This window comes from Bufo gargarizans, chromosome 6 (genome assembly GCF_014858855.1).
Source record: "Bufo gargarizans isolate SCDJY-AF-19 chromosome 6, ASM1485885v1, whole genome shotgun sequence".
NCBI classification, from domain to species: Eukaryota; Metazoa; Chordata; class Amphibia; order Anura; family Bufonidae; genus Bufo; species Bufo gargarizans.
Window position 1 is genome coordinate 116,083,023 of NC_058085.1, and position 22,128 is coordinate 116,105,150.

Sequence of the window (22,128 nt, forward strand, 5' to 3'; positions counted from 1 at the left end):
AACAGAGGACCCACAAAATCCAGATACGGGCCGCGTGCATGCCGCATTAACCTCACAGAGCTGCCTATACTTGTCCACAAAACAGACAAGAGTAGGACATGTTTTAGCGAATAGCAGGTCGCAACGGGAACGAGGCTCATTCCCGTTGCGGCCTGCTATTGGCTGCTCCAACCTTGACCGCATTTTGTTAAAAAATAAAAATAAATAAAAAAAGCCACACATCTTGTGCCACCTTTAGAAACCCACATTCAGTGCTGCCGTTCCCTAAAAAGCTAGGTGGCGGAAAACTAAAAACTGACTGAAACCCCATTATTCTCAGTATTAGCGGGGGTCCCACAGTTCGTAAAGTGATGGCATACCCCAGCCGTATGCCACCACTCTAAGGAGAGAATACCTCCTAATCTGCATCCCTTTGTTAGTCTCCCCTTTTCCTCTGCCATGCAAACAGCTATATAAAAAGAATCAATGCCCAAAGTACGGAGAGTTGAGAGCACCCTTCCGTCTGTGTGGCATGTGTGCAGGTGAATGTGCTCATAAAGCAGGTAAAGCCGTCTGCAAACATTTCTGCCAGCATCTGTAAAGAGGAGGGGGCTTGGATTGCTTGATCTTTCAATCTAAAGGGGGGGGAAGGGGGGGGGGGTAATCAAGCAGCGGCAGGTTGCTTCCCGGACACAGGCTGTTATGATGTGTGGCCTGTGAAAGGGAGGGGGGGGTAAAATGGGCGCCCCCTTGGACAGTTCTTTTACACCCGCTGGCTTGCAAGATTAATCTGCTATCAGTGTCGCTAGTATTTATTGGATACTCGTGGCCCCTTTAGATTCAGCACTTTGCGCCATTATAAATTAAGCTTTGACCAAAGCACGAAGATTTATTCTAAACACAGATTTACCACCAATATAAGTGAAAAGTGTGAAATAAAACATGAATTTATCACAGAGCCAAGAGCGTCTCTTCCCACCGGGCTCTATGGCAATCTCCCCAGCCCACAAGTCCCCAGACAGCAACTCCGCCCCGAGAAGGAAGACAATGCCAGTAAATCACTGCACCCGTGTGCTCCCAGTTTTACTGCAGACCATTCCCAGTCTGTGCTGAATCTCTGCAATAGGGACATTGTCAGTATTGGCAGCATAACCTGCTGAGAAGGCTGGCACCAAGCCTGCGGGCGATTGCAGACTACGCTGGCATCAAGAGCAACACTGAGGTCATACCTGGCACATTCAGACTCATGTCAGCACAATGCGACAGACATCCTGAGCGAGACAGTTCCCCTCACTGCTGACACTGTAATCCAGGCGCTCTTTGTGGCCAAGTCGGTGCCGCTACATGGCTGCCACATCTTCATGCAGAAAGAATGAGGAATTTAGAGACAGAGGAAACAAGCTACAAATACTAGGGTGCAATTATCTTAAAGGGGTTGTTCATCTCTGAGGGCCATTCGGGCAGACATTCTCTCCATCAGTGTGGTCAGAACTGCGGAGGGAGTGACTGGTTTGCTGTCCCTTTGCTCCCCTGCTGCTGCTGAGCTCTACAGACACCGCATCGGTGTCACATGGCCGCTGCAGCGATGACTGACGTGTCCCCCATGCATCACATGACCCAGTGACTTAACGCACGGGGGACAAGTCATTGATTGCAGCGACCATGTGACCCGCGTCATACCAGAGGGCTGGGGCAGGGGAGCATAGCAGCGTGAAGTAGGTAAGGATGAATCACTCCGCAGGTCCAGCCAGCGTAAGCATAGACCAGCTGTCTAGACCTGCACCAGATTTATCACAGGGGTTCAGGACGGATGATAAATCTGGTGCAGGCATAGGGACTTTTCTCTGAGCCCATACCAACTATTGGTCAGATTATGCAGAGACAGAATTTTACTCCAGAATTGTGGCGCGAAACGGCACATCTTAAGTTAGGCCCCCTTTCCTGTGAAGCCATAACCCTTTTCAGGCTAGGCGCAGATAACTTCTTTAACATTTTGGGGCAATTTACGCTAAATTCTAGGTGCACTTCCATTAGTAAATGTGAGTCAATGTTTAGAATTTCTGCGTGGCCACCTACCTGTCATCCAGGTCTTCTCCAGCCCCGTCACTCCCATCCTGAATATGGCTGCTGAGGGATGAAAAAGTGCTGCAACTCAGACCATCAGAGTCTCTTGGGTCTGTGCAACTGGGATCGCCTATGGACAGGGTCACACCACGTCCATCATTGGCCATTTTCAGGATGAGGCAGTTAAATGGAACCTGTCACATCGAACATGGAGTCTGAATGGCAGGCAGCAGGTTATAGAGCTGAAGGAACTGAGCAGACATATATAGTTTTGTGAGAAGAAAATTCTGTAAAACTTGTACTTTATTTAAATGCCTGTTCATTCTGAGCTTTGAAGACAAGGAGGCGGTCCTATCTGTGATTGACAGCCTTCCCTGTATGACTGTATATACAGATAGCTGTCAATCGCTAATAGGACCGCCTCCTGGACTCCAATGCCCAGAATGAGCAGTTTTTCTGACTCTTTTCCCACAGAACTATACATCACTCTGCTCAGCTCCTCCTGCTCTATAACATGCTGCCTGCAGCTCAGACACCATGTTCAGTGCGACAGGATCCTTTTAATGACTAGTGGGTAGAGCTTCACAGCGCTAGAGAGTGGCACAGACATTCTAGACAGTATAGGAGAATTCATGGAGATGCTTTATAGGTCAAAAAGTGCAGTGGAGTAAACAGGAACAAATTTATAAGAGACCTGCACCTCTTAAGAAGGTGATTTATGCCTCTCCTGGCAATCCATGTGCAAGCCTGGCATAAATTACAGTAGATCTGTTGGGCTATAAGTGGCCACATGCCTCCACTATACATGCTGCAGTATGCCATGGTCATGGTCACAGCACAGTGGACGGAGCCTTCTACTTCTGGCTCCATTTTTATTTCCCAGCACCAGCGGCTACCTAAAACAGCTGATCAGTAGGGTGGGGTGCTGGGTGTCGGACGCCCACCGAACTGGTACGGATGACCTATCCTGAGGCTAGATCTTCAATAACTGAAGAGTGGAAAGCCCCTTTAATTACTTCTCCCTCTACAAGAGTCAGTTGTCTGCATCCACAACTACATCCCACCCATTGATTCTTGATCCCTCCATGTGCCCTATCCGCATTGTACAGGGGAAGGATCTACGTCAGATTAGGTGATGTCTTGATTTTGATGGCTAGGGTGCAGTTATACAAAATTATCAAGCCCCTATTACCCAAATTATTCTATGTTTTATTTGGTTATTCACATTCCTACGTTCTATTTTTTCGCAAACGGACATGCTTCCTCCGCTTGTGATTTAATATGTGTGGGCAAGCTCTTACTTCAATAGGCGCCTCGCCTTCCTTTCAGAAGATGAAATCCACTATCGTGTTTGAGATGTCAGAACTCGTTAATTTAAGATTTCATCACTGCCGGCTGCTAGACCGCTTCAAATTTTCTAAATAGATAATTTTATATATATTTTTTTTTTTCACGCATACAGCCAGCTATCGCAATGCAATATCCATTTTCCTTCCTCAATGCGTGCTCCTGGCTGTAGGTGACTACAGGTGGCGTTTTGACACACAGTCAGATAGCGATGCAAGCAGTGCACAGCGGGAAGCAATGTATATGATGTCCTCGGCAGGCTGCCCTCGTTTACGGAAGCTTCTCTGCTCACCTTCACATGGTGCCAGTCTGTTCCCACTAGGCAGATGCAGCAACGCTTTAATCCTCATGACACTGAACAGGCCCCTGATGGGGGGAATTTGCACGCCATTAGTGTCATACAGTATGAGGATTGTATTCTCAGACAGCGCCAAGAAAGTGCACACCGAGTATTGCTCTGCTCCACAGGTGGACATACACAGCAGGTAGCGGCACGGAAACCGCTCCTCGACGGCAAGATCAGTGTGACGTTACAGGGCACCTGCTGGGGCACTATAACCTGTGGCCCATGCCTCAAGTGCAAGGGATCCATGCAGGGGTGTGCGCTGCGATGCAGATTACGGTATGACAAGGGTTAGCACATTCAGTGTAGTATGCAGGAAATTTCACACGGACAAGCCATTTGGCAGCCAATCAAAGAATGTCCGTGGCAAGACCAAACTTGTCATGTGCTGAAGGGAGAGGAGCAGCGGACTGGGGGTGATGAGTCATTTTTAAGCGATGCTTATTATCTGCAATGATTGCTTATTTACAGAACGACACTGGCGGATGTAGAAGTATGCCCTGCGTCCTCACCTACTAGTGGTGCTGTGTAGGACATGCCCGCTGCAGATTGCAGGCACACAGCGCTGATCTCTCCTCCCCCCCAGCACTAACGATATAAATCCAGCTTAGCTCTGCTCTCTGGCATGGCCAGAAAGCTCCATTAGTGCATTTGTCTCCTTAATAGCCTGATGCACTAATGGCTTGCAAAAAGGCAGCATCTCTCAGACCAAAATAATCAAACACGGAGTGGTCACCTCTCCATCATGGGTACTGGTACCAAAGACAGGTAAGATCTTTGATGGTTTCAATAAGGGAAAGCCCACGCTGCTATATACCTGAGCTCCAGGCCACATATTTATTATTAACATCAGAGGTGCACAACCTGTGGCCCAGTTGCTAACATGAGGCCCACAATGCCAATTTGTGGCCTCAAGTTCAACTTTGATTTGGTCATAAATCAGGTTGGGGGTTGGATCAGCCGGTTGTTGCGACCGAGCTGCCAGATGAGCTCTGACCAAAATACAAGAAGTAAAAAAAAATATAAAAAATTGGAGCCTAAATGTGTCTTCTTAAAAAAAGAAAGAAAAAGGGGAAAAAACAAACAAAAAAAAAAAAAACAAACACATCCCTCCCGTCAATGCTTACCAGTAGGGCTGAAACGATTACTCAATTGAATCGAGGAATCATTTGTGTCATGTGACCACGGAGCGGGAGTGAAGCGCTTGCTATTACTTACAGCTCCGCGGTCACCCGCTGGCCCGCACCACTATGCACTGGATCCTGACACATCGTCAGGTCATAGTGCACATAAGCGCGCACTATGACCCTGTATGACTATGATGCTGTGTGACGTCAGGATCCAGTGCAGTGCGCGGAGAAAAAGAGGAAGGAGCTGTGGAGTGGCGCCCCTACAGGAAAGATAAGTATTTTATTTCACTGGCGCTGGGGACATGGCACTGAAGGGGGACAGCCGGCAATAGATGGCATGGAGGGGCTGATCTGATGGCACTGGGGGACATGACAATCGATGGCATGAAGGGGCTGATGACACTGGGGGAGTGGAGCTGAAGGCACTGGGGGAACAGATGCACTTGGGCTAACCCTTGGGGAATGAAGGGTGTTGGGGATTGATGGCAGGGGGTCTGATGACTTTTTATAAAAGGAAAACAGTCTATTAATTCATTTTTTCTTATTAGATTACTTGATTAATCGGAAAATAAATAAATCGATAGAATACTCGATTACTGAAATAATTTTTTCCTGCAGCACTACTTACAGGCCTACACCAGCACCTAATTTATTCTTAATCCATTCTGCTTAAGTCATCCAGCCAGACAACCCCTTTAAGTGTTCAATGGTCCGGTATTGCAGTAGGACAGAATGATGCAGCACTGCATGCCCATTCCTACTTATAGCCGTTGTATCTATGGGCAGTTTTACTCCTCCATTATTCCTCTGGTCTTCGTATGAACTTCCATGATGAACCACAGAAAGAATTTTGCATTCGGTGACCTGTTCCTCTCAAAGTCATTCAACTCCCTGGTAGAACATGTCATACTTCCCATGCCTGCAGCATTTGGCTGACATTCAGCGTTTCCATACATTCTGAAGCTGGAGAAAACTCTGTGGAGCGTTACACCCCTATACAGGACAGGGGCAGAATGTGATTTTATTTTTTTACATTTCCTACAATGAAGGTGTTTGTACATAATACACAATTAGGTCATGTTCACATGGAGTCCTTTGCCTGCAAAATTTGGTGCAGATTAAACAGGAGGCTGTGCCGAAGTACATGCAGCCATGGTTTACAGCCATGTCAAGAATGAACATGTCCTTTCTCAGTGCTGTGTCCGCTTGCAGTCTAAGGCTAGGTCTACACGACGAGATTAGCCGCGCGACAGATAGGGCGCAACATTTTGTTGCACTAATGTTGCGCGACAATTTTTATAATGGCAGTCTGAGGTGTTGCACTGCAACATGCGACATGCTGTGACTGCGACGCAACAGTCGCAGAAAAATCCATCTCGAATGGATTTTCGGCGACTTTTTCGTAGCAGTCGTAGCATGTTGCAGTGCGACATCATAGACTGCCGTTATAAAAATTGTTGCGGGACAAATGTCGTCGTGTAGACCTAGCCTAAGGCTACTTTCACACTGGCGTTTTGGTTTCCGTTTCTGAGATCCGTTCAGGGCTCTCACAAGCGGTCCAAAACGGATCAGTTTTGCCCTAATGTATTCTGAATGGAAAAGGATCCGCTCAGAATGTATCAGTTTGCCTCCGTTCTGTCTCCATTCCACTCTGGAGGCGGACACCAAAATGCTGCTTGCAGCGTTTTACTGTCCGCTTGACGAAACTGAGCCAAACGTAGACATAATACAACCGGATCCGTTCATGACGGATGCATGCGGTTGCATTATTGTAACGGAAGCATTTTTACAGATCCATGACGGCTCCGCAAAAAATGGTAATGTGAAAGTAGTCTTAGGGCTAGTTCACACGAACATTTTTTTTTTTGCGAGTGTACGAGCCGTTTTTTTGTGTTCCGTATACAGTACCATTTATTTCAATGGTTCTGCAAAAAAAAAAAATGGAATGTACTCCGTATGCATTCCGTTTCCGTACTTTCCGTTCCATTGAAAGATAGAACATGTCCTATATTTGGCCGCAAATCACGTTCCGTGGCTCCGTTCAAAAGAAGATTTTCTGCTGTGGAATACCTGGTAGATTTTGCCTTTGCAGAATCTGTCATGTAAACTAGCCCTTATTCTATTCTAGCCTACTGAACTCTACATAGCAAACACTCTCCGGTGATTTATACAGTTTAAGGCTCCGTTCACACGTCCGCAATTCCATTCAGCATTTTGCAGAACGGAATTGCGGACCCATTCATTTCTATAGGGCCGCACGATGTGCGGCACGGATCCGGACCCGCGCTTCCGGGTCCGCAATGCCCATCCCACCAAAAAATAGAACATGTCCTATTCCTGTCCGCAATTGCAGACAAGAATAGGCATTTTCTATAAATTGCCGGTGATGTGCAGTCCGCAAAACACACACGGATGTGTGAATGGACCCAAAGGCAGAGGTTAATCTAATATCCTTCTGATCTTTTGAGTACATGTTATCATTCCCCCTTCCCCCAATCACACAGAACATGACCCATGCGCATATCCCTAAGTATCACAAAGGAGTTGAATCCACTCAAATCTGAACATCTCCTGACCTCAGCTACACACAGGGCAAAGGACAAATGTTGGAGTCAACGGGTAAAGTGTACTTGGCTCTGAACAGCATCATGAAGACATATTCGTAAAAGGTCTGCCATTTCTTTAGCTTTTTGAGTCTTACAGGGAAGGTGTAAACTGCTAGTGAAAATTAACAGGGTTGCCACTGTGTGTAGCTGGTCATACACAGATTAAAGGGTTTTTCCTGAGATTTTAATCTGATCGTTGGGGGGTCCTTAACCCACGAACCCTGCCGATTAGCTGTTTGAGAAGGCAGCACCACTCCTGTGAGCGCCGCGGCCTTGTCAGCTTTCACTGGGCTAAGTGATGACATGTTCAATGGTGACGTGGCCCAGGTGCAGCTCAGCTCCATAGAAGTAAATGGGGCCAAGTGTGATACCAAGCACAATCACTATACAATGTACGCCACTATGCTTGGTGATCTGCAAGAGGGCCGCAATGCTCACAGGAGTGCCGCTGTGTTCTCAGCTGACCATCGGGGGTCCTGATGACCTAGGGGGGATAAGCCACTGACAGGTGTCTCACAATGGAGTAGTCTCCTCTTCCTATCCAGAACACACACAAGCTCATCCAAGGAAGAGAGAGGGAGGTATTTAGATCATACAAAACAACTGCCATGTTACGACGGAACCAGGTAAGGATGCACCATGTGGCGGCACATAGAGTAACTGTAGTTCTATACCTTGTGTGCCACTATAAGGCTTGCATGTGGCCTAATAGTGATGTTTAAAACGTGATTTAAACAAGTTATTGCTTGTGGGTTAAAAAAAATAAATCAGTATGCACACCATGCCGGAGGTAGGGACTCGGCTTCAAGTAAAACTGGTATTTTTGGTCTTAAAGTAGACTTTTAGGGAAAAATTTTGCAATCATTAGCACTTTTCTCTATATTACAGTGAATGTGCCACCTTTTCTCCATAATACTTCAGGTGACTTTTTTTTTTTTTTTTAACACTGGCATACTAGTGCGCCAAAGCTATTAAGAAGCCGAGGCGGAATGTGTGTGTAACCCAGAAATGCAAATCCACCCCAGCAATGAGCTGATGTAGATTGGCGGCATAACTTCCGGGAGGCTCCACCCAAATTTTTTTTTTTAGAACTCTTTAAGAGCAGCTTAAGATTACAAAAAGTCTTACCATTTTGTGCAAAATGTGGCTTCAGCAAAAACTAAGTTTTTGTACACCAGAAAGTGGTCCTAAAGGGGGTTGTCCCTGAATAAATAACTTCTCAATCTGACTCCGCTATAGAAACGATCATACTTAACTGCTCTCCGCCGCTCCAGTCCCGTGTGCTGGCTGCCGCATATTCATCTTCCAGTCCGCAGCTTGTTTTCTTCCACTGGCTTCAGCGGCCATGTATGCCTTGTGGATAAAGTCACTGCTGAAGCCAGTCACTGCCTGCAGTGGAGCAGGTGACCATGCCTGGAAGGAAACAAGCTGCGGACTGAAAGATGGACACGTGGGAGTCAGCGTGCAGGATCAGAGTGGCAGGGAGTGGGTAAGTATGGGTCCTTCCATAGCGGAGGCAGGCTGAAAAATTATTTATTCCCAGGCAACCCCTTTAAGTAGGTTAATATATCCCCCCAATATTCACAGACAGCAGTGAGCTAGGCCAGATAGGGTAATAGACATCCATTCAGGAATGCTGCTGACATGAAAGCTGCTTCCCTATAGCTTCCTCCACTGCCCTTGGCCATATTGTCCACTTCCGGTCCATTTACACAACCACTATGACACCTGACCGTGGGAATCTTCTTCAGGCCATATGCTTTCACACGTTGTGCTATTAATGACTTATAGGCTTAATTCCAAAAGGATTATTAGGCCGCATGCACTTTCTTCTTAAACACAGGAACATGAGTTGTCACACCCATTCTTAAGTCGCCCACTTTCCTTCCGAACATTTCAAAGCTTAAATCACAAGCCGTAGTCACTTGATTTGCTTCCTCTTCACTTCTTCCCCTGCTCGACACTCTGCAATCTCATTTGTCATTTGCTGTAGTCAACGCCGAGTATGTCACGATCAGTCCTGCACTTCCTTCTGAAACTATATGACATGGCTCGGTGGACTTCCCCCAATGCAACATGCATGTATATGTAAAAACCCACGCAGGCCTTTCCTTTTTAGACATTTTAAATCTACTTTTAGATCTAGGATTAGTGAAGCACATGCTTTCTTTTTCACCATCCTCAAAACTCTTACGCGCACTGCTTGACCCCCCCCCCCATTTGCAGAGTAAAGATGCTCCGACCGGACCATTGCAGGTCCTACTTAGTTGTGCACCTTGTATTACACAAGTCACTTTCTCCATTTTCCCAAAAATATTGTCTTCATTAAGGCAAGTAACATGAGCCCTTGCAGTTTTAAGGGGCATTCACACGACCGTAATGTATTTTGCGGTCCACAAAAAAAGGGATGACGTCCATGTTGCATCATTTTTTTTGCAGACCCATTGACCGCATTTTGTGGCCAAGTATAGGACATGTTCTATCCTAGGCTGAGTTCACACCAGTGTCGTTGCTTCCATTGTTCTGCTCCAAAACAAGGAACAAACAGAAGTGCCCGATTGGGCAAAATAATTGACCCGAACGGAGTCAGACAGATCCCATTTAGTATAATGGGGTCCATTAGGTTTCCCTTTGAGAGCCTGCTTTTTTTTTAGCAGAGGGAAAAAAAAAAAAGTCCTCCGCTGTTTTTGTTGGAATCTGTGGAGCCTCAACGCAGGTGTGAACAGGCCCTACGTGCGCTGACACTTTTTCGGAGATAACTAATCGTTTAACACTACATAACTTTAGGGTATGTTCATATCTCACCTTCATCTCCTTCTGGAGCATACGAAGCAGTGATGATGTCAATGTCTGCGCAGTTCATGACAATCTGATTTGTGGCATTCTTCACCTGCACAGAGAAAACACGTATGTCAAACAGGCCAAGGCTGAAGGTGTCCCCACTTATGTCACATACACGAGTAAACCTTCAGCAAGCTACCTAGTCTTGTACTTGTAACGTAACAGCTACTCAAACACCACCCAGTCTTAACATAAAAAAGTTAAAATGTACCACCAGAGCTTCTTGACCCTAGGCCTGTGATGGCTAACCTCCGGCACTCCAGCTGCGGTAAAACTACGACTCCCAAGATGCACACTTGCTTGGCTGTTCTCAGAACTCCATAGAAATGAATGGAGCATGCTGGGAGTCGTAGTTTCACCACAGCTGGAGTGCTGGAGGTGAGCCATCACTGGCTGTGCCTTCTCTACCAGGCTGGGTGACCGTCAAAGGACCATCTCCATGATGAAGCACCCAGTCTAACTAGGAAGCAGAGTTCAAAGGAGACAACCAATTGATCTAGCAGCTGAGAGCAGACCGGCCCGGCATGTCTGCCATTAATTTGATTCGGCGATGAGGACTAGGCTGTGTCATTACAGAAATTTCCAGGCACAAGCTGCAGGATCTGTATGTATCCAGGAAAACGTTCACTCAGTATAGCCAAGGGTGCATTTACAAGGCCGCAATTTCCATCCATGCTCCAGTCACACATTTTCGGCCAAAAAGTAATTATTTTTTTCTTTTGTGCAGTATGCTAACACTGCGAACGAGAACATTTCCCGACACTATGGGGAGGATTTAATATTGAAAAAAATGACAATTTTTAGCTCCATCTGCAGGAAAAAAAACTGGCACCACATTTATTAACCGCTTTAGACACTTTTTCCGGTGCATTCGGCAAAGCGTGCGTGACTTAGTGGGAAAATGTTGTGTGGCTTCACAAGAAAGGGTAAACCATTCACCATAATTTTGGCAAATTATTATTATTATTTTTTTTTAAAGTAAATAATGCCAACAATATGAGTGGTGGAAACTTAGTCTAAAGATTTATCATCCAGCATCAGGCACTGTCATACATTTTGCGCAGTATGTCTAACGTTACACTATAAGGGCAGCTACACACGTGAGTAAAAACCGCAGTGTAGGGCAGTACTAGCAAAGTGTATAAGATTACACAAATCTCCTGTATGCTTCGCGGATTGTTTCCGTGCGGATTTCCAAATCCACGTCAATTATGTTTGTGGTTTTAGCTGTGGATTTTCCAATTAGGGGGCGAGAATTGCAGCAAAACTGCATCTAATCTGAAATTAGAAAGCTTGGACTTTGGCGCAGATATGGTATAGAAACACACAGAAATTTGTGTGGATCTTATGTGCATTCAGCCGCACCCTAACAGCATTAGTCAACCTGCACCCTAACATGGAGTGGAGGTTCCCTGTTTGGCCCTAGACGCAAGAGGAAAGGTCCCACAAGACCTGCTTTTAGGAAGAGATGTGAGATAAAACTGTCGGACGAGGCGGTGGGCAGTCTATCAGCACAGATATCACAGGCTGCGGGCACCGAGGCTTCATGCTGTGCATAAAACCAGGGTATTTCCAATATCTTTCCCTAAATTGAGGGAACAAAATTTGCTCATTGGCATCCGTGGGCAATGCTAAGGCATCCCAAGAGATGGTGCCAACTCAGTTACTGATGGTAATATGATCTCGGGTACAATCGGTAGATCCAGCTCCTCACTTGGCAAGAAACTCTTACAGGAACAAAGACAACGCGCTCTCCATCAAATACCATCTTGCTAAGGTAGAGCAGAAAAGGTTTTGCGTTTTTATTTATTTTTAAAACATAAAAAATACTAATGTCTATGGCACTGTTCACACTGGCATCACGTCAAGGTTTTTTCCCCTGCATCATGCTTCCATTAGTGGTCGAACAAAACCCCCACTAGTAACGAGATTTCTGAATCGACCGATTATCGGATTTACCGATATTATCGGCCGATATTCAGGATTTTGAACACTATCGGTATCGGCATCTATTTTGCCGATATTCCGATAGTGTATGGGGAACACAGATCGCGCTGCTGACAGCGCTCTCCGTGTTCCCCTTAGCAGCACAGGGGAGAAGGAGCAGTGTCTCCTCCCTCTGTGCTGCTCCTGCCGCTGCCACCAATGTAAGGACAGGGGACAGGAGGAGGGGAGGAGCTATGGTCACTGCGCCACCAATGAAGTTTAATCTATCATTCATTCATATACAGGAGGCGGGAGCTGCAGGATCACATTGCCGGCTCCCAACCTCTATGAGCGTTAGCTGCGATCTGCGGTAGTTAACTCCTCAGGTGCCGCGGATCGCAGCTACAGCTGATAGAGGTCGGGAGCCGGCTATGTGATCCTGCAGCCAGCTCCCGCCTCCTGTATATGAATAAATGCGAGATTAAGCTTCATTGGTGGCGCAGTGCGCCCCCCCCCAAGCCCCCCAGTATCAGACATTGGTGGCGCAGTGCGCCCCCCCCCCAGTATTAAGCATTGGTGGCGCAGTGCGCCTCCCCCCCAAGCCCCCCCAGTATTAAGCATTGGTGGCGCAGTGCGCCCCCCCTCCCCCCCAGTATTAGGCAGTGGTGGCGCATAGGGCCCCCCCACCACAGTCGCAGTGCGCCCCTCCACAGGATCCCCTCTCCCTTGCTCCTCCGATCGGAGCCCCAGCAGTGTAATGCTGGGGCTCCGATCGGTTACCATGGCAGCCAGGACGCTATTGAAGCCCTGGCTGCCATGATAACCTCCATGCTGCTGTGTGCACAAAGCACACAGCAGCAGGGACAGTGTGAGCTTCTATTCACCCTGATAGATCTCTATCAGGGTGAATAGGACAAGGGTTTTAGTCCCTAAGGGGGCTAAAAGTTAGTTAAAAAAAAAAAAGTTACAAAAAAAATAATAAAAACACCAAAATATTAAATATAAATGAAAAAGAAAGATTTACAAAAAAAAAAATACACATTGGCAATAAACATTAATTTTCAGCAGATTTGTGGGAATTTTTATTTTTTTTTCAAAAATGAAAATTCCCAGAATATCGGTATAAATTATCGGCTATCGGCCTGAAAGTTCACAAATTATCAGTATCGGTCCTAAAAAATCAATATCGGTCGATCCTATATATATATATATATATATATATATATATATATATATATATATATATATATATATATATATACACACACATATACAAGAGGCATTATTGTGGAAAAAAAACATTTCTCAGCTTTTATTTACATTTGAGCCATTTACTGTGATTAGGTTCCCTGGTCCATTGGCTGATAAACACCCCCAAAGCATTAGGTTCCCACCACCATGTTTGACAGTGGGGATGGTGTTCTTTGGGTTGAAGGCTTCTCCTTTTTTACGCCAAATGAAGGAAACATCATTGTGACCAAACAGTTACATTTTTGTTTGATCTGACCATAACACAGAAGACCAGAAGTCTTCTTCTTTGTCCAGGTGATCTTTTGCAAAGGCCAAGCGAGCTTGTGCCTTATCTGGAGAAGTGGCTTCCTCCTTGGTCTGCATTGTGCAGTGTCCATTAGATTGTCTGCCTTGAGACATTGCCACCAGCAGAGCCCAGATTCACCAGGATGGCCTTGGTGGTGATCCTTGGATTCTTCTTTAACTCTCTAACTATCCTCCTGGCAAACACAGGTGTCACTTTTGGCTTCCGGCCACTTAGATTTTCCACAGTGCGGAACATCTTGTATTTTTTGCTCAAATGTAAATAAAAGCTGAGAAATTCTTTTTTTCCCACAATAATGCCTCTTGTACATCGTCTCATTATCTTTTGGGAGACACCTATGTAATTTCTCGGCAAAAAATTACTTGCTGGTTGAATAAATGTAACTAAGTCAAAATTTGCCTGGGGTATGAATAATTATGGGCATATAATATATAATTTTCTTAAAGGGGTTCTCTGAGACCAGGAACCCCTTTTCATATGTGATGTGCAGGCGAGGTTATTGAGAAAAGAGTGACGGCTCACCACACTTTGGGTCCATCAGGGAGCAGAAGCAGAGGAGAAAGGAGCTTGGTGCTGGAACTGGGGTGCTAGGTTAGCGATTAGTTTTAACCCTTGCACCTATAACAAGGAGTTCTCAGTCTCAGAGAGCTCCTTTATGTAGAAGACAATGATAAGGAAGTATACAGGCAGCTGTGCTGGCCTGGCATTTGGAGGCTCAGAAGTGACCTCTATATACTGAAGTGATAAGTACCAGTACGAGTATAAGTACAAGTTTTTTTTCACGCATCACTTCTGTGCTCCGTGAAAATCGCAGCATGTTCTATATTCTGCATTTTTCACGCAGCCCTGGCCCCATAGAAGTGAATAATGCTTCAGTGAGAAACACATTGCATGCACAAACAAGTCCGGTTGCAATACTTTTTTCACTGATGGTTGCTAAGAGATGTTTGCAAACCTTTCGTTTTTGATCACGCTCGTGAAAAACGCATCAAAACGCATTACACCCGTGCGGAAAAAACTGAACGCAATCGCAGACAGAACTGACTGAACTTGCTTGCAAAATAGTGCGAGTTTCACTGAACGCTTCCGGACCCAATCCGTCACGCTCGTGTGAAAGAGGCCTAAGTATGCTGGTAAGGTTCGGAGCACACCAGATAGGTTTCCACAAGGTCCTGGCAGCTCCCCAAAGAGCCCTGTAAATGGAAAGGTTTTCTTCCCACCAGTGAAAGATCTCCTTAATTACAGAGGGGATACCTGAAAGACCGGGAGCACCAGCTGCACGGGGCAGGAGCCCAAATATCACACCCATTGTCAGCAAGTACTTCCTATGGTCCTGAGTGCACGCAGCAGGAACCTAGATGTGCAGAGTTCCTAGATGGGAGATAAGATGCACGTAGCCTTGCACTTTACACTCTGGAATAAGATCAAAGGACTCGCACAAGTCAGGAAGGAAAAAGCTTATTAGACAAAAGAGAAAAGCTTGCACGTGACAGGGGGACAAAGATCTCGCAGGCCTCTTTAGCTCCAATCCTCTGGGCTAAGCTGCCTGACTGGTTGATAGTTCCTTGGATCTAATGGATTCTAACAAGATCGGCTCTGTCGCACTGAACGCGCCCTCTATTTGCAGGCTGGAGGTTACGTTTTTGTTTGAAAAGTTTCTATAAAAAGAGTAATTTATGGATTTAGGGTACTTTCACACTTGCATTAAACTTTTCCGGTATCAAGTTCCGTCCTAGGAGCTCAATACCGGAAAAAGAACTGATCAGTTTTATCCTAATGCATTCTGAATGGAGAGCAATCCGTTCTGTGTGCATCAGGATGTCTTCAGTTCAGTCACTGTACAGTTTTTGGACAGAGAAAATACAGCTGGGGCATTTTCTCCGGAACACTTGCCATAATGCCGGATCCGGCATTATTTTCCATTGAAATGCATTAATGCCGAACCCAAGTGCTCTGGAAAAATAGATCTGGTTTTGCGGTCTGCGTATGCGCAAACATTTAAAAATGTGAAAAAGATAAATACCGGATCCATTTTTCCGGATGACAACCGGAGAGACGGATCCGGTATTGCAATGCATTTGTGAGACAGATCCACATCCGGATCAGTCTACAAATGGTACCCATTTGCATACAGATTGCCGGATCTGGGAGGCAGTTCCGGTGACGGAACTGTATGCCGGAATCTAACAGCGCAAGTGTGAAAGTACCCTAAAAGTTTTTCAAGAGCAGAATATTAATGACCTATCCTCAATAGAGGTCATCAATATCCGACCAAATTGGGGGGGGGGGGGGGCGTTTGGCTCAGACACCGATCAGCAGTTTGAAGACTATGTGGTACATTGCATAGTGGCTGTGCTTGGTATTGCAGCCCAGGTCTATTCACTTGAATGGCTGAGCTGCACCTAGGTCATGTGACTGATAAACACTACATCACCGGCCTAGGAAGAGGCTAGAGCACCACGGCCTCTAAAAACAGCTGATCAAGGGGGTGCCGGGTGTCAAGACTCCCACCAATCAGATACTCCTAGAGGCTCATTTGCATATAATAAAACATTTTTCTCAGCAATGTGAGCACATATGAACATGCGACCAACACAGATGTCTTCAGCTGCCAAGTACATATGCAACAGGTCAGCCAGTGTCATAGGTACAAATCTGCCGACAGATGCCCTTTAAAGGGAACCTGTCACCTGGATTTTGGGTATAGAGCTGAGGACATGGGTTGCTAGATGGCCACTAGCACATCCGCAATACCCAGTCCCCATAGCTCTGTGTGCTTTTATTGTGTAAAAAAACCGATTTGATACATATGCAAATTAACCTGAGATGAGTCCTGTGCGTGAGATGAGTCAGGGACAGGACTCATCTCAGGTTATTTTGCATATGTATCAAATCTTTTTTTGACACAATAAAAGCACACAGAGCTATGGGGACTGGGTATTGTGGATGTGCTAGCGGCCATCTAGCAACCCATGTTCTCAGCTCTATACACAAAATACCGGTGACAGGTTCCCTTTAAGGAAATTGCATGTATACAGTGTGGAAATTGACCTGTCGTGCGGATTTCCAAATCCACAGCATGTCAATAAAGTTTGCGGCTTTAGATGCAGATTTCACCCATTTAATCCAGACCAAAATCTGCAATCAGAAATTGTGAATTTGGGTGCGGATATGTTGCAGAAACGCACATAAATGATCATGGAAATTCATGCGGACCATACGTGCAATCACTCGCATTGTGCGCAGGCAGCCTACGTGTTCCCTGCACAAAGAAGAGAGAACAGGGAGGTAGCACAGGAGGCACATCAGCATATACACTGCTATTAGTGATTGCCTTATATTCCTCTGGTCTGTGTGTTGGGAAGAATGTCGTAAGATAGGGCAATCCCTTTAAGACATACCTATGACTGGCGGGTACATGCTAAACCGCTAATTATACACTTGGGCAAGGGCAGCCACCTCGTCATGCAGCCTGTTCCAGAACACATCGATGAATTTCAGAGAACAATCTCCTCATACAAGCAAAAAGACAAAAAATTGTTCCAATTCATAAAAAAAAAAACGGGTGTGAAATTTGGACAGGGAATAATGGAGGTGAAGTGTCCCAGCAATGTACGTCAGCTCATGCTGGCCCCCGGACAACACATGCACTTCTGTGCGCTGTACGACTCCAACACGTTTTAGGGCCCGTACTAGGGCTCCATACAATCAGAGCAGAAAGCGGCGCCCACGGGCTTCTACGGCGTTATACTATATCTCTTTATGCCTCCGATTTCATAAAGTGTTTTTTCTGGCACAATTCATACAGACCTGAGAAAAAGAAATTGTGGCATGTTCTATTGGACTCCATACAGCTCTGAACTACCGAGCCACAGGGATTCTCTCTGAAGTTTCTGCCATGTGCATGGAGCCTTCACCAAAGTAATTTAGGGTCTGGTTAAAGAATTTAAAAAGGCATACTTTCCCTTTCTATGCCTGCTCTGATCCACCTTCCCGGGCTGCAGCGGGCGCGTTCTCCTCAGCATCCTCGCACCATACACCAATGAGGCTGGCGATTGGCTGCATCTGTATACGGAACGTCACTGGCTGCAACTGTGATCGGAGGGGGCTCAGGAAGGAATTTTTTTTTTTTTGTCTTTTTTTACTTTGATGGGGAAAAAAAAAAATTCAACCCCTTTAAGGCGGCCACACATTTTGGGCTGCATTCACATGGCTGTGTGATGGCCACAGCTGATCAGCTGACCAGTGATCCATTACGCTGTAAAGTCAAGCCCAACCGCAGGTTTACTCTCCCGAACAGTCATTCATTTGGCCACTATTGGTCCTGATCTCTTTACACACATGCATGCTGGGCTCTGCCGAGCATACATGCTTTTTCAAAAGAGAAATTAGTAATGCCACTACTCTCGTCTGGCGGCAGCAGGACCACCGAGAGGACAGTGCCTTCTCAGGGAGTGTAATCTCAGCAGACGAGCACTCTCTCTAGGACTCAATTAGAGATGAGCGAACTTCATAGTTTGAAATTCGTTTGCGATTCGTTTACTGGTAAAAGTAAAATTGCGCTATGGATTCCATTACCACGGACCATAACGCAATTCTATGACGGAATTCACAACGGAACGCCTTTAGAGGCATTACGTTATTTATTCCGTCATAATAGAAGTCTTTGAGCTGCAAAAACGCATCCGTCCCGTTTCCGTTATGCAGGGGAATGAATAACAGAATGTCTCTAAAGGCCTTCCGTCATAGAATTGCACTATGGTTCGTGGTAATGTAATCCATAACGCAATTCTGCTTTTACCAGTAAACGAATAGCAAACGAATTTCATAAGCGGAAATTCGCTCATCTCTGGTCTCAGTTGACTAGGTGTTTTTTGTTTTTTTTTCTGTTTGTGCTGCTGTCATTGAAAGAGCGGTGGGTGAGGGAAGAGCCGGACTTGCAGCATGTACACGAACATTACTGGCAGATTAGTTGGAGTTATGATGCTACGTTTTTACTTACACTCGCTGCCGTCCCATAAATCACCTGCCACCCTCTTCTACACAACTGTGCTGGACTATGGCTTCTGATCGCGGATTACGCCATGGAAAGCATACGCAGATTTTAACCATGTGAACATAGCCTCAGTTCATCAGCCTTCTCTGTAGAAATCAATCCTAAACTTCCCCATTCTCACACCTCTGCAAGATCAGCCTTCTTACTACTGTTCACACCTGAAGTCCAGGAGCACAAACCGCTCTAGCGCTCGCCTGCGCCTCCACCATATTTATGCATCAGCCTTAGAAGACGACTGTGAAGAAATCAGAATATTCTAGCATGGCCAACAGGCAAAAGGCCCAGATTAGCAAAGAGAGGGGCACTGGCAGAGGATGGTGAAACATGACAAAATTACCTCCCTGCTCCATCGCCCACCAGTGCGGTCCTCCCCGATGGTCCCTGTTTACAGTGGTCCCCAGAGGCTACGGCTGCAGCCATACACTTCAGATAAAACAATCTAAGGGCTCATGTACACGACCGCATGTATTTTGCGGTCCACAAAAAATGGATGACGTCCGTGTGCATTCCGTATTTTGCGGAGCGGAACAGCTGGCCCTTCATAGAACTGTACTATCCTTGTCCGTAATGCAGACCGTAATAGTACATGTTCTATTTTTTAGCGGAACGGAAATACGGAAACGGAATGCACACGGAGTAACTTCCTTCTTTTTTTGCGGACCTATTGAAGTGAATGTTTCCACATACTGTCCGCAAAAAAACTAAACAAAAAACTGAACGGACACAGAAAGAAAATATGTTCATCTGCATGAGCCCCAAGGCCGAGTTCACATCACCGTTAATTTCCGTTTTACTGATCTGTCAGAACAGAAATGTGGCCCCAGCAGGCGGATCAGAAGACGGTAAAATAAAACTGTGATGTGGCCCCAGCCTAAGGCTTTGTTCACATCCGCGTTCATACTTTCCTTTCTCCTGCTCCGTTTAGGGGCAGGAAAACGGAAAGGACAGATTTGTCACATAACTGAGCCGAACGGAACTTAAGGGCCCTATAGACTATAATGGGGTCCGTTAGTTTTTTGAGCGGAGATAAAAGTAGTGCATGCAGAGTGGAAACCTAACGGACCCCATTATAGTCTATAGGGTCCTTAAGTTCCGTTCAGCTCAGTTAGGCTACTTTCACACTAGCGTTCGAGCGGATCCGTTCTGAACGGATCCGATCATATTAATGCAGACGGTGGCTCCGTTCAGAACGGATCCATCTGCATTATAACTTAGAAAAATTTTCTAAGTGTGAAAGTAGCCTGAGCGGATCCGTTCAGACTTTACATTGAAAGTCAATGGGGGACGGATCCGCTTGAAGATTGAGCCATATGGTGTCATCTTCAAGCCGATCCGTCCCCATTGACTTCCATTATAAGTCTGGACGGATCCGCACGGCCAGGCGGACACCCGAACGCTGCTTGCAGCGTTCAGGAGTCCACTCACTGAGCGGAGCGGAGCGGAGGCTGAGCGCTGGCAGGCGGATGCATTCTCAGTGGATCCGCCTCCACTGAGAATGCATTAGGGCCAGACGGCTGCGTTCAGGGCCGCTTGTGAGCCCCTTCAAACGGAGCTACCGAGCGGACACCTGAACGCAGGTGTGAAAGTAGCCTTATGTGACAAATCCATCCTAAACGGAGCAGGAAACCGCAAAGGATGAATGGTGATGTGAACGAAGCACAACATGTATAGAGACATTAGGCCTCATGCACACGACCGTTGTTTTGGTCCGCAGTTTTTGCGGCTCAGATGTGGACCCATTCACTTTAATGGGGATGCAAAAGATGCGGACAGCACTCCGTGTGCTGTTCGCATCCGTTACGTGGCCCGCAAAAAAATATATATAACCTGTCCTATTCTTGTCTGTTTTGCGGACAATAGGCAGTTATATTAATTGTTTTCCGTGTCATTTACGCAAATTGCAGAACGCACACGGACGCCATCCATGTTTTGCGGATCCGCAATTTGCAGACCGCAAAACACACAACGGTCGTGTGCATGAGGCCTAAAACTGTCCTTTGCCATTTGGGAAAACAGGGATGGGGCGTGAAGGATGTTAACAGACCAGAGTCCCCCTATATAGAATCCCCCCTATGGGTCTCCTGTTCTCCTCTCCCTATGGCACGCATGGCTGACACAAAATAGGAAAAGGTTTATAAAAGCAGGTTAGAAGCGCAGGTAAGTAGGGGGAAGAAGCAGCGGTGTCTCCGCCATTAGAAAGGAACGCTTCTGCCATTGTGCCGAGAGCTAATTATTGGGACATACCAGGGATCAAACTTCACAGCCAGCAAAAAAAAAAAAAAAAAAAAATGCAGAAAACAGCTATAAAGCAGAGTGCAAAAGTTACAATCGATCCCCACAGTGGATCCATCAATCCCAGTACAGGTAGACTCCCTATCCTATGACTTGTGCTGAAGCGATTCATCCGGAGGTGCGCCCCCCAGCATTTCTGTATACAGGATCCCATGTGCACAACCTACATGTATGACACGGACCCCTCTAGGATGATATGATCCCCCTCCCAGAGTCACCAAGGGATCAGTCAGAAGAGGGGCCCCTACCATCATACAGATGGAGATCAGGCAAACATCATGGGGCAGGGATCACAACCCCACTACAGATCACTAGTGAGAACTAGAGTGCAATCCGCCCCTACACACAGGGCACACATACCGCTGTCCATACATAGAGCCCTGTGGACTATACATGCAGATCTATGACCTGTCTGCAGCCCACCTACCACCTGCCCCCAGACTCCCGTCTTCAGCAGATATACCTCCACAGCGGCCTCCAGTTTCCCCTCGAAGGTGAAGTCTATGAGATCGGGCTTGAGACACAGCCCATAGTTGACGGGCCTCACGTCTGTGGGGAGCCGCTCGAAAGGTCTGCGGTCCGGCATGATAGGAACAGAAGCTCCGCGGCCTGTCAGAAACAGAGAGGGGGGGAAAAATTGTTCACCGGACCACGTAACGGACCGAACAGACACAGGCGAACCTCCTAGCGAGCACCGACTGACTGACTGACTGAACGAACGAAGGGGGGGCGGAGCCGCGCAAACACACGACGTAACCGCGTCAACTGTCCCAGCTCCAACCGCAGAGCGCCCCACCCACCGCGCGAGACACACCCCGCGAAGTCCAGCCCCGCCCAGAGAAGGTCATGCAGCGACTTGAGAGCTATGGATGTAACTCCGCCCACTGCGCTAGTCACACCCTGCCTGTTCCACTGGGCCACGCCTCTCACTGGGTCTAGGTTGCCGTGTGCCACGCCCTTGCATTGCGTTATGTCACATGTCAGAGCCG

The 22,128-nt window shown here is 46.6% G+C and overlaps 1 protein-coding gene across 1 annotated transcript in view; it reads right to left on the reverse strand.

Annotated features, from left to right (window-relative positions):
- NPEPPS (aminopeptidase puromycin sensitive) overlaps positions 1 to 21,877 on the reverse strand; it is a 60,614-nt gene extending 38,737 nt beyond the window's left edge. Inside the window, exons 1-2 of the mRNA XM_044296858.1 lie at positions 21,603 to 21,877; positions 10,275 to 10,359 (exon numbers count right to left, since the gene is read on the reverse strand). Of these exons, the coding sequence (XP_044152793.1) occupies positions 10,275 to 10,359; positions 21,603 to 21,725 (208 nt within the window). The 5' untranslated portion in view covers positions 21,726 to 21,877. The remainder of the gene's footprint in view (positions 1 to 10,274; positions 10,360 to 21,602) is intronic.
- Positions 21,878 to 22,128: the final 251 nt, after the last annotated feature.